The sequence below is a fragment of the Elgaria multicarinata genome, chromosome 14, assembly GCF_023053635.1.
Source record: "Elgaria multicarinata webbii isolate HBS135686 ecotype San Diego chromosome 14, rElgMul1.1.pri, whole genome shotgun sequence".
Classification (NCBI taxonomy): Eukaryota; Metazoa; Chordata; class Lepidosauria; order Squamata; family Anguidae; genus Elgaria; species Elgaria multicarinata.
The window spans coordinates 20,881,357-20,897,401 of NC_086184.1; the positions used below are offsets into that span (position 1 = coordinate 20,881,357).

The 16,045-nt window shown below is 42.1% G+C and overlaps 1 protein-coding gene across 1 annotated transcript in view; it reads left to right on the top strand.

The window, feature by feature from the left end:
* The window catches only part of CDH8 (cadherin 8), a 272,479-nt gene that overhangs the window by 171,676 nt on the left and 84,758 nt on the right, over positions 1-16,045 (top strand). Inside the window, exon 5 of the mRNA XM_063140865.1 lies at positions 10,583-10,770. Coding sequence (XP_062996935.1) covers positions 10,583-10,770 — 188 coding nt within the window. The remainder of the gene's footprint in view (positions 1-10,582; positions 10,771-16,045) is intronic.

Genomic DNA, 16,045 nt, shown 5'->3' on the forward strand with positions numbered 1-16,045 from the left:
TGGAATTAACATTTACTTACATTGGAAATGGATGAAGTTGGCAGTCTGGATTTATAAAATGACTGATCTTAGTCATGCTGGTTAGCAAAACAGTGAAACAAAGAATGAATGAATTGCAGCAGCTTCTCTATACAATTACCCCTTCATCTTTGATAGTTGTGACAAGGACAACATTCTTAAGAGTATTTGTTTGGAAAAGAAAATTAGACAAACAAAAAAAGTTTGTAGTTACACTGGAACCTCACCGATCTAGCAGGTGATCCAATTTGTAAGACCTAATACAATGACACATTTGCAATAAATTATAATGAACCCAGATAATATTCAGTGAGTTATGCAGGTTCATCATTTCTGGGCAAAGCTGAAATGCATTTTTATAGTTGAGGTTTAAAACAAATAAGACACCTTGGGCCTTTAAAGAAAAATCAATAAATGTTTGCAACTACTGGTTTTCTCAGGGGAAAAAACTAGGGGCGCTTTATAGATCTTTACTGCTAAGATTTTATTCATTGGAACAGGTGACTTGTGTATTAATCTGAGTGCATTAAAATAAGCTTATGGCACATACACAATATTAACTCAAAGCTGTTATGCCCAGTTACTAGGCCTTAGGAGAGGCATTTCAACCATTTAGAATGTGTGTAAGGGGTGCGGGGAGCAAATGCCAGGAAACATCACATTTCTCAAAATCTCCCGCCTTCTTGGGAGACATTAACGCGGCCTGCTAAGTAATCCACAAAGCTTTATTCAAGCAATAAACTTCTCTTCCCACCTGAAGAGTGTCTAAACTCTAGGAACTTTCCTCTAGGCAAAATTATGCAAACTAAGCGAGACAACTGTCCTTTCAAGAATAGAAAGCCCTTTCCCAAAGTGCATTAACTTCAGAGAGACTAGTTGTGATGCAGCTTCTGACGGGACATCATAGTCTGCAGCGTACTCTAGGATCGGCTAACCTGTTTGTGCTCTCCCCTTGTTTGCCCTTGAAGAGATAAGCTCTGGAGAGGGTTTACTCCCAGCTGGTGAAGAGTCTGTGAGAGCTTTCTCCCCCACTGGTACAGCCTGGCATGTTTCTGGGGCTGACTCCCCTACTTCAGAGTCTGATTCTGATTGATCACCTGAAACACCTTCTTCCAACCCAGGGGGAGCAGGGCTAGACATGATAGGAAATTACCAAATGATTAGTCATTAGGGGAAAGGGAATTAAGCCAGGGGAAGTGGAAATGGCCGTAGGGATAGAAGGCCTGAACATTTGTAACCCTGCACAAGAAAATCCACCCTTTTGCCTTTATTAACCACCACCACCTTTATTACAATTATCGCCAGAATTGTTAAAATTTTATACATAGAACACCTGAATTAAATGTTCTTGAGTCCATACCCTTAGAGGTGTTTCTGGGATGTTTAGTCCAGAAGTAAATCTCATTGAGTTCAATGGAACTGACTTTCTATAACCACATTTTCTTGATTAAAGCTGCAGTGGTGCCACTGTCCAGTGGTAGAAATAAAACTAAAATGTGTGTGAAGTGCTGAATACACATGGGAGGCAAAGATTGATAGACACATAATCAGGGAGGAACATGTAATGGTAACCCAGTATCACTCCCCAGGGCAGGATGTTGTGAAACTTAATTCAAGTCTAACAGCCAAATGAGATGTAGTGTTGTAGGTGTTTAAGTGCACCTCCATCTCTTTAAACGTTTGGAAATAGCCACAGGATGAGCAAATTTGGTTGAGAGATTGCTTCTCCGTGTGGCTATTCACACACACACACATATATGTCTTATGGAACAAAAGGCAGCTTGAGGGAGGGTGGAAACAAAACTTACTCCCCCACTCACTTTAATCTCCCCACTCCAGCTCCAAGTCACTCTGTTTATCTAACCCAATAGTGTCTATTCTAAAAGGCAGTAGCGTTCCAAAATCTAGGCAAGCAGAAGAGGCTGGTGGCTATACTTTCAGTGGGGTGGAGATTCCAATCTGGATTTTAGTCACAACTAGCCAAAAGTCTAAAGGAACAGGCAGCGAATAATGGAAATCTTCAGGGACCTCAGGGGAGTCTAGAAGGTATGATGGATTGGTCACCCGTATCTATCTCTGAAATTACCAATTTGGTACATCAACTAAAATTAGGTAAAGCACCAGGTCCTGATAATATTCCTGCAGAACTATTAGGTAGAGTCCAGCACCTTGGATAGCTCCTTTAGAACCCTCTCCTGACTCTTGCACATTTTGAAACCATGGCTTAAAAAATTATGAAAAAAGGAACGAAAAATGTGCATTGCTCTGCAATATCTTTTTTAATGTATTAAGAAAATGCCGAGTTGCTTAAACCATTTAAGCCATCTGTTACGCATAGATTCCTGTATTCATTAGGAGCACATCAATCAATTGCTGAAGGACAGTATTGTAACACAGTTTTCTGTTTTTGGTTTTTCCCTTTGTTATGGATGATTTTAGGGTTTGTCAATTAGGTCCATATTTATTTACATTTCATCCTCAAAAAACATGTAATGAAGAAAGTGTCATAGAGCAAAATGATGTTATGTTTCATAATCCATTTTCTTAAAACGTAATGTGTTAATTTGATGCAGTAAGCACAGAGGGAAATGCAAGTACAATGGCTGGCAGGTACTGAATATATAAAACAAAGGTAGAATGAAGACATCAGTTACATTTTAAGACTCCAAATGAAGGCCCTGCAGTGTGTGTGTGTGTGTGTGTGTGTGTATAAGTCAAGATAGATAGATAGATCGATAGATGCCAAGCTGGTCCATGACACCGACTATGTAGTTTTTGGGACAGGTATAACTTGGCCACACTAAAACATGCACTGGTAACCACACAATGCTCTACAAATGCATGCAATAATGTTTAAAGGCTGCATGGAAACTTAGTCAATTCTTTATGGTCCATTAGTAGATTATTAAATTGTATAGTGGTTTGCAGATGGAAGGTGAAATAACGAGATGAGACAAGAAGTTGGATTTAAAATAGGGCCACATTTATTTATGAATAATTGCAAAGGAAGATGAAGGCCTAGGCAAGCATCTTATCTTGGCCAACATCTTGGCCATAATTGGGATTGGGCGAGCCATTCATATCCCGACCGGTGACATGTGTCTATCGCCACCCATCAGGATTCCCCTTTTGGGGTAGGTAGGCCTTCTGATGTCACTCCTCCACAGGTTGCAAAACTCTGAGTGAGTGAGTAAGGTTGGCCTAAGAGGTAACCCTTGTCCCATTGTCTGGTGCCACAGGACTACCAGCTGAGGGCCTCAGGTATTACCAGTCACCACAACAGTGCCTAAGAATGCTCACCAACCTTATCCTTGCTCCTGATGCCTACACACCTGCCCCAATAAAAATGTGACCAAATTCAACTAATTAGCCTAGTTAATACTCCCCTGCTGTCTTACAGTGTGAAGTAGGTGGGAAAACTCCCCCCAAAAATGACTGAGAGCAAAAAAAATCCTACTTGCCCCCCCCCCAGGGACAACCGGCGAACCCACACTGTCTACAGAGAGGGAGGGAGCCGCAAAAGCCGAAGAGCAGGCTAGGGAGGGGGAGCACTTCTTGAATAGGGCATCCAGACCCCTCCCAGCACTGGTGGCACCACATGGGGTCAGCCTATGGCTAGCCACCATGCGTCTCTCTCCCCTCCCTTATAATTGCCTCACCACACCCAGGTAATCCGGGTGTGGTTGCAAGGGCCTTTCCCCTGTAATTGTGTATAATGGCAATTCACTAAGATACCAGAAACTACGTTTGGTTTGGTGCTGGTATTCTAGGGGTGAGAGAACTTGCCAGCACCTGCCTCAGAAACTGCTTGCCCATTGTGGTCGCTGGCCAGCCCCGCTTGAAGGGCTGTGTCAGCATTCTTTGAGGCTCAGCTTGGCCTGGTGAGTGCTTGGCAGCCACCAAAACCCACTCATGAAATTGTGCACTTCCCCCATCCCCCTTAGCAGTGGCCACTATAGGTGAGAAAAGAAGAAATATGCAATCCACGCAGCCACCGGGAACTGTGCATTTTCCCCTTTCATGTTAACTGTGGCCCCCATTAAAACATTAAAACAATACACATTTCAGAGCCTCAGCATTCCCCCTCCCCATGCCAATGGGGTCTTATCCCCCCCCCCCCATTGATGCAAGGGTAAAGGCACAATGTAGAATGGTGAACTGCACAATTTTGAGAGTGGTTGCAGGATGCTGCTGGATGCTTGTTGAGTCCTCACAAGCGCTCGGCGGTGGTTCACCCTCATGGCTAGTAGAGCCCCACTGGGTCCATGGTCGCATGCAGGGAGGACCCAGTCAGATGCTTGCAACAACCCTATGGTATTCAAGAAGCACCAACTATGACATTCACCCAGGCCTTCTCTGACTGATTGTGCTGCCTAGTTTGTTAATTGATCATTTTCTAAGTTTAACAGTTATGAGGATGGTTTGTCTTTAGGTCTGTCTTGTAAACCACATCAAGATACCTTTCAGGTATGATAAGCAGTACATAAATAAGAAATGAGAAGGAAGGGATCCCCACAGGCTATGAATTCAAGCTAAAGCCACAGGATAGGTCCCCATCACCAATACTAACGCCTTGTAGACTGTTAAGGAGAAGGAGTCTCACAGCTCGTTTAAGGCTTTTAAACAAAGGAAGCCCTTTACAAACTCCTAAAATTCTGGGTTCTTGACTCCACTCCTTCCTGTTTCTCTGAAGAGAATCCATATCTGCACATCTTCCAAAACATATCAGGGCTTGGACAAAGAAAGATGCCCCGTTACCAAATGTTACATTTTTTTTTTTTTTATCTTCACCAAAAGATTGAGACTGTTGTAGTCATTGATCCAGCCATGGGAAAATAATTGTACACATTTCTGGTGCCAGTAGACCTCGTGCCCAGTTGGCTCATGCCCAGCAAATTCATTTGTTTCTTATACTCCTTACTCAGAAATGAAATCCCCCTTCTCCTACCCCATGCAGGGGGGCGGGAGAGATTGGCCAGAAATTATCATTTCTTGTGAGGTTCTGTGGCAAGAATGGATAGTGAATGATTACTAACCAGACCTCTTCTGGATATATAGATATATTCTGTATGCTGAACACTTTCCTGAAATGTATTTTCTTAAGCACGTGGACTTTATAATGTTCCAGAGGTTCATAGCCAACTATAATCTATGCAAATAGTTATGACAATTATACTAAAATACGACACAAGCAATTCTGCTCCTGAAAGGGAAAATATGAAAGAATTGGCCCTGGTGCCTCTGTCTAAGACTTTCTGACTCATCAGGTATGCATGGTTTTTCTCTGATTGGTTTCAGTGATAAGTAGCCCTGAAACTGATAATTTCACCTCTTACCCACAGCGGAAACAAGTGAATTACCGAGAAGCATGCATAATTAGCCATCTGTAGATGTGTGCTGGAGCCAGAGGTTACCCATACTTTGCTGGCTTCCAGATCATTGCTAAAAGTCAAAGAGATGTCATTAGAATGAGCAATTTGATTCTTTCCCTAAGTAATGAGAAATCGGAGATGTAATGTAAAGTACTCTGTTGGAACCCAATTTAAGTCAGTTAAAGGTGACTTTGCAGGATTTGAATTAGGAATGGGCCAAGCATGATTCTTTTCTTAAAGATGGCTTCTGAAATTCTCCTCATTCAAATTTTCCCAGGGATTTCAGAGTTCCTAATTAGAGTACTTGGAATTCTTTAGGCTGGGTGCCCAAATCTTCCCTGTTATTTCCTTATTGTTGAGTTTCTAAAAGAATATACAATCTATTATACCATTATTACGATCTACATGTAAGCATGATTACATCTTTATTGGAAGGGATGGACATACTTGGTGGCTGTCCCAGGGCTCAGGAACTCCCTTTCCAGGGACGCTAGATCGGCTCCCTCCCTGCTGTGTTTCCGGAGGCAGGCTAAACTTTTCTGTTCTGGCTGGCCATTTGGGGGTAGATTGGACCTCTGTTTTTGTGATGTTTATATATTGTATTTTAATAATAATAATAATAATAATAATAATAATAATAATAATTGTATTTTAATTTTTAAAAAAGTTTTAAAATATTTTAATATTGTAGCGTGTTTAATTTTAATTTTAATTTTTTGTATATCTCTATCTGTTTTAACTGTACATGTTTTAATTTGTAAAGCCACCTTGAGTCCCAGTATTAGGGGAAAAGTGGGATATAAATAAATATCCTCATCATCATCATCATCTCCGGCTATTGGGCGGTATAGAAATGTAATAAATAAATAAATAAATAAATAAATAAATAAATAAATAAATGAATAAATAAATCTCTTGCCATACTCCAGCCACTTGCCTTTTAAGCAAAATCACGGGTAAGCCTTTTATGGAAATCACCATTTTGCACAAAGTGGCAGCCATAAATAGTGTAATTTATGCAAAATTACAGGGGTAATTAGATCAAAAAGGTGTAAATAGACCACAAGGGTGGCCTGTGGACAAGCATGGAACCACTTGCTTACTGCCGACAGCTCACTGAGCTCAAGCCCTAAATTGGATTCCTCTGATATCCCTACAAATAGCAACCTACCCTGACTGTCCTAAGACATTTTGATGCTGGAGGCAGTGACCCTCCCTAATACCACTCCACATAAAGTATCCAACTGGACTGACCATTGATGGGATAAAGTACTCTCCTGCACCTGGAGGCAGAATGCTAGCTTTGAGGGCACAGTGTAAACAAGCATACTGGGATAAGGGGGAGGGGTGTTGGGGTGAGATGATGATGATGATGATGATGATGATGATGATGATGATGCCCTGTGCTCCATCCCAAATCCACATACTCAGGTGACTGACTCAGCCTGTCTAATTGTAGGGCTGGCCGTGCAACCTAGTACTCATAAATGGGTAAGTTCAATTTATCTAGGGTCAAGCAAATGATTGGATAAATTCCTGAAGTAGAAGGCTATTAATGGCTACTAGTCCTGAGGGCTATGTGCTATATCCAGTTTCAGAGGCAGTAAGCCTATATGACACCACCAGTAACTGGGAAACTTGGCTGGGAGGGTGCTGTTACAACCATGTCCTGCTTGTAGGTCCCTGGTTGACAGCTGGTTGACTACTGTGTGATCAGATGGACCATTGCTCTGATCCAGCATGGCTCTTTTTATGGTCTTAGAAATCAAGTAGCATTAAGGAAACATTTTGATTGCATGTATTCTGAAGAACCATAGACAAATTCAATTTAATTGAATTCCTTATTCTATTTAACCCACCCTCTCTTTTCTTGATCTCTCATCAACTGTGTGACATTTCCCAAATATAGAATATTCCATTCCATATTTCATATTAAGCCAGTTGGCTATCCTTGGTTCCTCCACTAACCTCTATTTTTGCAGCAATTAATCCATAGGTTAGAACTTCACAGTGTTCTTTTACTTCAATGCCTTTTAGGGGGAAACTAGACATAATGTGCAATGTATATTTGTATTTAATTTGTATTTAAAACACGCATACACACACACACATACTGCAAACTAGGCATGTGCTCCGCTCCTATTAGAAGCGCAGAAGCAGGAGCGAATTGGCCTGCTCCGCCTTGCCCAGAGGCGGAGTAGAAGCGGACCGCGGACCCCTAGAAGCAAGGCGAAGAGAAGCGACCATTTTCGGAGCGCTTCTCTTTCCGCGGAGCGCTCCGATCGCCATCTTGAAACATTTCGCCCATAGATAACTTGGTTGTTTTTGAAGCTATCGTTCTGAAAATTCTTGTGCTTAGACAGTCGTGGATGGGGGTCATTTTGAGACTACTCTCACCTCTCTGCGTCATGCGAGTCACGTGCTATATTTTTTTAAAAAATCGGGTCAACAAACAGGGACAGCGTGGGTCAAATGGCGGTTTTCGCCCATAGGATTGCATTGCGGAAAAGAATCGGGGATAGCTGGGTTGATTTTTAAGCTATCGTTCTGAAAATTCTTGTGCTTAGAGACTCGTGGATGGGGGTCATTTTGAGACTACTCTCAACTTTCTGTGTCCTTTGGTTCGCGTGCTAGAATTTTTTAAAATTCGGGTCAACAAACACGGACAGCGCGGTAAACTGGCGGTTTGGTTTTTTTTTTGTCTTTTTGTTTTGAAGCGATGACAGGCACATTCAACTCCCAATCCTGATGAGAATTGATCACCTCATGAAGCATCCTCCAATCCCAGCGTTGGAGGGGGGGACTAAGGCAGAGGCACCCTCAGAGCTTTCTGCTTTGTGTCTCTGTGGGTTGGCGTTCATGGAGAGAGGAGTTAGTTATAGGTGCTGCTGCTGTGTTTGGACTTTGGAGATAGATTAGGATTTAGCTTGGCACGTGTGTGTGTGTTTGTTTGCTTCTTTCTGACTTTTAGCTTAGTTTGCTCTGTGTTTTTCCCTTACTTTGATTTAATATAAACTTTATTTTTAAACTTTGGAGTGTGTGTTTGTTTGGTTGGTTGGTTGTCCCCCCCCTCCCCTCTCTTAAAGCCTGACTGTGTTTCATCTTCCTTCCTTCTATATACCAAAAAATACAAAAAAATACCAAAAAAAAAATTATCTATTTCTTCTCTCTGTTACTTGGACTCTGTGTGTGACTGTGTGATTGTGTGAGAGTGCTGTGTGTGCAGTGCACTGTTTGTGAAGTGCAACAGCCACTGATTGAGCATTTCAAATCCTGTTTGGGCAAAGCATACACACACTTCTTGTCCCATTTCCCTACATACAGTAGGATTAGACACATGGATTAGCTTTCATGGTGCCAAGTTTGAGGTTTCTAACATGCAAAATGACAGAGCTATGGAAATGGGTGTGAATGGAGTGCCCAATTTTCATAAATTCCCCCAAAATCAGGGGATGATGGGATTGCCTTGAAACTTGGCGTCCATGTGGACAAGTGGATAAGCTATCGTGGTGCCGAGTTTGAGGTTTCTAACATGCAAATTGACGTAGTTGTAGAATGGGACAATTTGGGGTGAGTTAAGCCACGCCAAAAATCAGGGGATGATGGGATTGCCTTGAGTCTGGGCGTCCATGTGGACACATGGATAAGCTATCATGGTGCCGAGTTTGAGGTTTCTAACATGCAAATTGACGGAGCTATCCCAAGGGGTCTGAATGGGGTGCCCGATTTTCAAAAATTCCCCCAAAATCAGGAGATGATGGGATTGCCTTGAAACTTGGTGTCCATATGGACACGTGGATAAGCTATCATGGTGTTGAGTTTGAGGTTTCTAACGTGCAAATTGACGGAGCTATCAAAAGGGGTGTGAATTAGGGTTATGGGTGGTGCGTTAGAGGTTAGAGCCGCGCCAAAAATCAGGGGATGATGGGACTGCCTTGAGTCTGGGTGTGTGTGTGTGTCCCTGGATAAGCTCTCATGGTGGCGAGTTTGAGATTTTTAGCGTGCAAATTGACGGAGCTATGGAAAGGGGTGTGAATGGGGTGCCCGATTTTCAAAATTTCCCCAAAAATCAGGGGATGATGGGATTCCCTTGAAACTTGGCGTGCATGTGTATACCCCCATGAGGTGTCATGGTGCCAAACATGAGGTTTCTAACTTGAACAGAAAAAAAGTTGTTTACTTTTTTAGCTTTCAATGCAAGCCTATGGGGGGGGGGGAAACGGAGCTCTGCTCCGGATCTGGAGCTCCGAGCGGAGCGGACATGGGCGGAGCGGGGGCGAGGCGAAGCGGCCCGATCCGAAAATCGCGGATCTGGAAGTGAAGCGGAGCGGGGGGTCCGTGCACACCCCTACTGCAAACACCATCAACTGTGTGTAGGGTTGATTACTTACCAGAATCAAAACTGCCAGAGAGGGGGAATTTGAACCTTTCCCCCGCTCCTGACTAATATCCCTTCTCTAAAATAGCTATTAGCAACAGAAAGTTGTATCAGAGTGTGGGTTTGGGGGTTTGATAACACTGAAGTTCAAGGTTCCTCTCTTTTGACCATGCAAAGACAAAAAGGGCATCTGCCAGGCCTGATCAATCCAGAGTCTTCGTTTTGCTTCTCAGTCTCAGAGTGTGATATTGTACACTCTTATTTTCCCCTTTGTCACTGAAGAGTGTTCCAAGTCTTATCCACAGATTCCCCACAGTAGTTCTTTAGGCTAGATGTTTATCTGAGCCCAGAATTCCCTGGCATAGAAGAAACAACAGATTTCATAAATGGGTATTATAGGAATGGACAGCAAGACTGTAACATCCCATAATGCCTGGCAATATCTCCTCCTCCTCCTCCTCCTCCTCCTCCTCCTCCTCCTCCGCCGCCGCCGCCTCTTCTTCTTCTTCTTCTTCTTCTTCTTCTTCTTCTTCTTCTTCTTCTTCCATTCTAGGTGAAAATAGTTTCATATTTTGCATTAACACCACCACACTGCTATATAGGGATGATAATAAAATGGACAATTCTTGGAATGGACTGTACATTATCATGCAGTGAGTATGATGCAATGTGTAAGTAAATAAAACTGTAAGACTCTGACTGCATCTCAGACAGCTGCATTTATGAAATGAAGAACATGAATAAAAGAGGCTGTAATCAGATTTCATGTTCAACCATTGTTGTTTTCATCTCTCTTTTCCCTTCTTTCTCTCAGGTTTGTACCATTTCTCTGTACTAGAAGACATTGCCATTGGTGAACCAGTAGGAAGGGTTAAAGCAAATGACCTGGATATTGGTGAGAATGCAAAGTCATCCTATGACATTATTGAAGGAGATGGAATGGATATCTTTGAAATCACCTCGGACTCCCAGACTCAGGAAGGCATTATTAGATTGAGAAAGGTAAATGGCAACTTAGAAACTGTGTTTGTGGACCTTAGTGTTGCATAAATGAGTCCTTAAAGTATCTCTGTGTTGTCAGAATATGGAAGGTCTTAGCTTGAATTATTCCATGATCTTTTTTTCAAATTTTACCCATATATTATGCTCTCTCTCTCTCTCTCTCTCTCACACACACACACACACACACACACACACACACACACACACACAGAAAGAGAGAGAGAGAGAGCACCATGCAGGTTTACAGAGTCCTTAAATAAGACACTTTCAATGGGCCTCCTCCCTCAGCAAATCTACCTTCTCATGCCATTGTCACCAGACGCTCATCCTCTTTCTTTCCATTTTTGTTTTGGTCCACTCACCTTTAGTTTTTTAGAACACCGAAACAATACAAAAAACTGCAAATCTTCCAAGGAAGACAACAGTTTGACAGATTTAAAACACACACACACACATTAGGACAAGTGTTCACACCTTGAACAGTGATCCTTGTTTTAAACCACCTTTCAATCTCTTGAGTGGGGAAGAAAGCCTACCTTCTATCTCAAATTGAGAGTTCTGCCCACCACAGTTCCTTCTGTTGGTTTTTTTTTTTTTTCTAATCACAGTCCTTGCCAGTTGTTACTCCATTGATCCATCAACTCCTATGGCTTTCTAAATTGCTGAGTTTTGCAACAAGCACCAAAAGGGTTCTCATGCTAATCCTTGGCGCTGTTTACTTTTCCAATAGGACTCCCGGGCTGTATTTTCCATCAAGGAAAAAAAAAAGGTGGGGGGAAGGAAATGTTTTCAAAGATTATTATTATTATTTTGGAATGTACAACACTATATATAGTGTGCTGCAGATCTTTACATTGCATATGAGGGAGAGGGAGTTGGAGAGGGAGGGAGAGAGAGAGAGCAGAGAGAGATGGCATGCCAGTATGAAATGCATTTTGTGATTCCACTTTAAAAACTAAAAGAATACTTCTTTCCTCTTACTCCATTCACATGGGTACAATATTACAAGTTAGTGTACATGAAGCACTTAAATACGTGCAAACATCATGCTATGCAATCACTATACTATTCAATTATCAAAACCCCTCCTGGTTTAAGTACACAGTTAAGGCTATTGGCTCAAGATCCACAAACTCAGGAAATTGGAAGCTAAGGCTGATGCCTTAACAGATGTGTCCATGATCAGTAGCAATGTTGTGCAGTATCACAAAGTGTGCTTGCTTACAACTTATCCTCCATCCACCCACACTTTTCCTTGGTCTTTCAGGCCCAAGTCCAGATGGGGAGGATGGAGTGCCTGGGACCCGCAAAGATGCATCATGTTATCCTAGTCCTGTATTGCCTTATGAAGCATATGCACCTTATTGTATTTCTAGAGGAATCCTCCTGTGAGTTGACCCACACCTAATATGTTGCTTGTGAGCAAGCACAATTTGTGACATTGCAGAATATCAGTAATGATCACAGGGCACATCTGTTAAGGCATGCACCTTAGCTTCCAATTTCCTGGTTTTGGGGGGCTTCAGCCAAAATGGAGTTGTCTTAACTCTGGTTAACACTGAATTATTATTTTTTAAGGAAATGTATTACACTGTTCTGGACAACGAACAACCTACTAAGAAGTCATTAACTGAGTAGATGTGTAAAAATGAATAAATATGTCCCTGTATGTTCAGAAAGGCTTACTCCAGAGTAATCCTGCACAGGATTCAAACATACCATTTTCTTCCCTATCTCCTTATCAGTGATTCACTCAGCCTTCAAAATTATCTCACTCTTATCTCAGCTGACGTACCTCCAAGAGTCAGTAATGACTCAGTGCTTGCACGAGAGGTTCCTTTCCTTTTTCCTATCTCAGTTGACAGTTTCCTTCTGCCCCAACCCAGTGGCAGAATGCTGTAAGGAACACTGTAATTCCTCTCAAAATACTGGAGTAGATCAGGGATGCCAAATTTCACATTATTAGCTAAAGAGGGCCATTTTTTTTTCAGCAGTTACATGTTGAGGCTTATAATGCCATTAATGAAAGAGTCACTCCCAAGGCCCCTTAAGAGATTAAAACACAGATGATGATGATGATGATGACGATGATGATGATGATGATGATGATGATGATGGGATTCCTATCACAAGTTATGGTGGTGGCCACCTATTTGGATGACTTTAAATGATTAGACAAATCCATGGAGGATAAGGCTATCAGAGGTTACTAATCCTGATGGCTACATGCTACTTCCAGTATCAGAGGCACTATGCTTATGAACACCAGTTGCTGTGGAATTTGAGTGGGAAGGTGCTGTGGCACTCAAGTCTTCATTGTGGGTTCCCTGTGGGCAGCTTGTTGGCCACTATGTGAACAGAACGTTGGATTAGACGGACCCTTGGTCTGGTCCAGCCTGGCTCTTATGTTCTTATCAAGGAGTCAGGACAGGAGATGAAACAGACTTTCCTGGGACCCAACTTCCTGCTCTATTAAGCATTCTCCGCATGGACACTGGTTCCAAACAGGTCATAGATTCCATTTGCCCCACACCATGATGTGTATTTTGCAACGATTTTGATTTCAAGCATGCCCAGGGCAGAACAGATTTTCTGTCATGTGCTGAGAGAAATAGGATGACAAATGCTTTTGGTTACTATGATTTTTGCCTCCCGAATTTGAAATGGCTAAAATGATACAGGATGCATGATTGGCAAATTGTGCATATGCTGATTTATAGCTACCTATTCATAGGTACAAAAGCTTAATTTCTGAATTGGTAGAGGAGAGAGTTCTTGTCATGTTTACTAAAAATTGCGAAGTTCCATTAGAGCTGGATTCATATCTTTAAAAATCAACACAATTTTTCAAAGTACGAATATATGTTTAAGCTTCCAGAGACTTCCTGAAAGAGTTTTGTGATTTCTATTTGTGCTCTTTCCATTTGCATTGCAGATTTAAGCTACTGTGTCATTCTCTCTGTGAGTCTTTGTTCCTTTCTATGGGACATTGTAATGCAAATGTACATATCTTTCCAAAGCTTGGCAAATTTGCAAGTTTAATCATTGTGAGTCATCAGAGAGCTAGATTGTAAATCCACACATGTAGATTTCTTGAAGTTGAAGCAGATATGAAGTTTAGCTGCTCATAAAATTGATATTATAGGATTTGTTGTTTATTCGTTCAGTCGCTTCCGACTCTTCGTGACTTCATGGACCAGCCCACGCCAGAGCTTTCTGTCGGCTGTCGCCACCCCCAGCTCCCCCAAGGTCAAGTGTGTCACCTCCAGAATATCATCCTTCCATCTTGCCCTTGGTCGGCCCCTCTTCCTTTTGCCTTCCACTTTCCCTAGCATCAGCCTCTTCTCCAGGGTATCCTGTCTTCTCATTATGTGGCCAAAGTACTTCAGTTTTGCCTTTAATACCATTCCCTCAAGTGAGCAGTCTGGCTTTATTTCCTGGAGTATGGACTGGTTTGATCTTCTTGCAGTCCAAGGCACTCTCAGAATTTTCCTCCAACACCACAGTTCAAAAGCATCTATCTTCCTTCGCTCAGCTTTCCTTATGGTCCAGCTCTCGTAGCCGTAGGTTGCTATGGAGAATACCATTGCTTTAACTATGCGGACCTTTGTTGTCAGTGTAGTGTCTCTGCTCTTAACTATTTTATCAAGATTTGTCATTGCTGTCCTCCCAAGAAGTAAACGCCTTCTGATTTCTTGGCTGCAGTCAGCGTCTGCGTTAATCTTTGCGCCCAGAAATACGAAGTTTGTCACTTCTTCCACGTTTTCTCCCTCTATTTGCCAGTTATCAATCAAGCTGGTTGCCATAATCTTGGTTTTTTTGAGGTTTAACTGCAACCCAGCTTTTGCACTTTCTTCTTTCACCTTTGTCATAAGGCTCCTCAGCTCCTCCTCGCTTTCAGCCATCAAAGTGGTGTCATCTGCATATCTGAGATTGTTAATGTTTCTTCCTGCGATTTTAGCTCCAGCCTTGGATTCGTCAAGCCCAGCACGTCGCATGATGTGTTCTGCATACAAGTTGAATAGGTAAGGTGAGAGTATACAACCCTACCGTACTCCTTTCCCAATCTTAAACCAATCCGTTGTTCCGTGGTCTGTTCTTACCGTTGCTACTTGTTCGTTATACAGATTCCTCAGGAGGCAGACAAGATGACTTGGTATCCCCATACCACCAAGAACTTGCCACAGTTTGTTATGATCCACACAGTCAAAGGCTTTAGAATAGTCAATAAAACAGAAATATATGTTTTTCTGGAACTCCCTGGCTTTCTCCATTATCCAGCAGATATTGGCAATTTGGTCTCTTGTTCCTCTGCCTTTTCTAAAGCCAGCTTGTACATCTGGCAATTCTCGCTCCATGAATTGCTGGAGTCTACCTTGCAGGATCTTGAGCATTACCTTGCTGGCATGTGAAATAAGTGCCACTGTACGATAGTTGGAACATTCTTTAGTGTTTCCCTTTTTTGGTATGGGGATATAAGTTGATTTTTTCCAGTCTGATGGCCATTCTTGTGTTTTCCAAATTTGCTGGCATATGGTATGCATCACAGCATCATCTTGCAGTATTTTAAACAGTTCAGCTGGGATACCGTCGTCTCCTGCTGCCTTGTTATTAGCAATGCTTCTTAAGGCCCATTCAACCTCACTCTTCAGAATGTCTGGCTCTAACTCACTGACCACACCGTCTGAGCTATCCCCGATATTATTATCCTTCCTATACAGATCTTCCGTATATTCTTGCCACCTTTTCTTGATCTCTTCCGTTTCTGTTAGGTCCTTGCCATCTTTGTTTTTGATCATACCCATTTTTGCCTGGAATTTACCTCTGATGTTTCTAATTTTCTGGAAGAGGTCTCTTGTCCTTCCTATTCTATTGTCTTCTTCCACTTCCGCACATTGCTTGTTTAAAAATAATTCCTTATCTCTTCTGGCTAACCTCTGGAATTTTGCATTTAATTGGGCATATCTCCCCCTATCACTGTTGCCTTTTGCTTTCCTTCTTTCTTGGGCTACTTCAGTGTCTCAGCAGACAGCCATCTTGCCTTCTTGGTTTTCTTTTTCTTTGGGACGTTTTTTGTTGCCGCCTCTTGGACAATGTTGCAAACTTCTGTCCATAGTTCTTCCGGGACCCTATCTACTAAATCTAGTCCCTTAAATCTATTCTTCACTTCCACTGCATATTCATTAGGAATATTAGTGAGCTCATATCTAACTGATCTGTGGGTCTTCCCTATTCTCTTTAGTTTGATTCTAAATTGTGCAATAAGAAGTTTGTG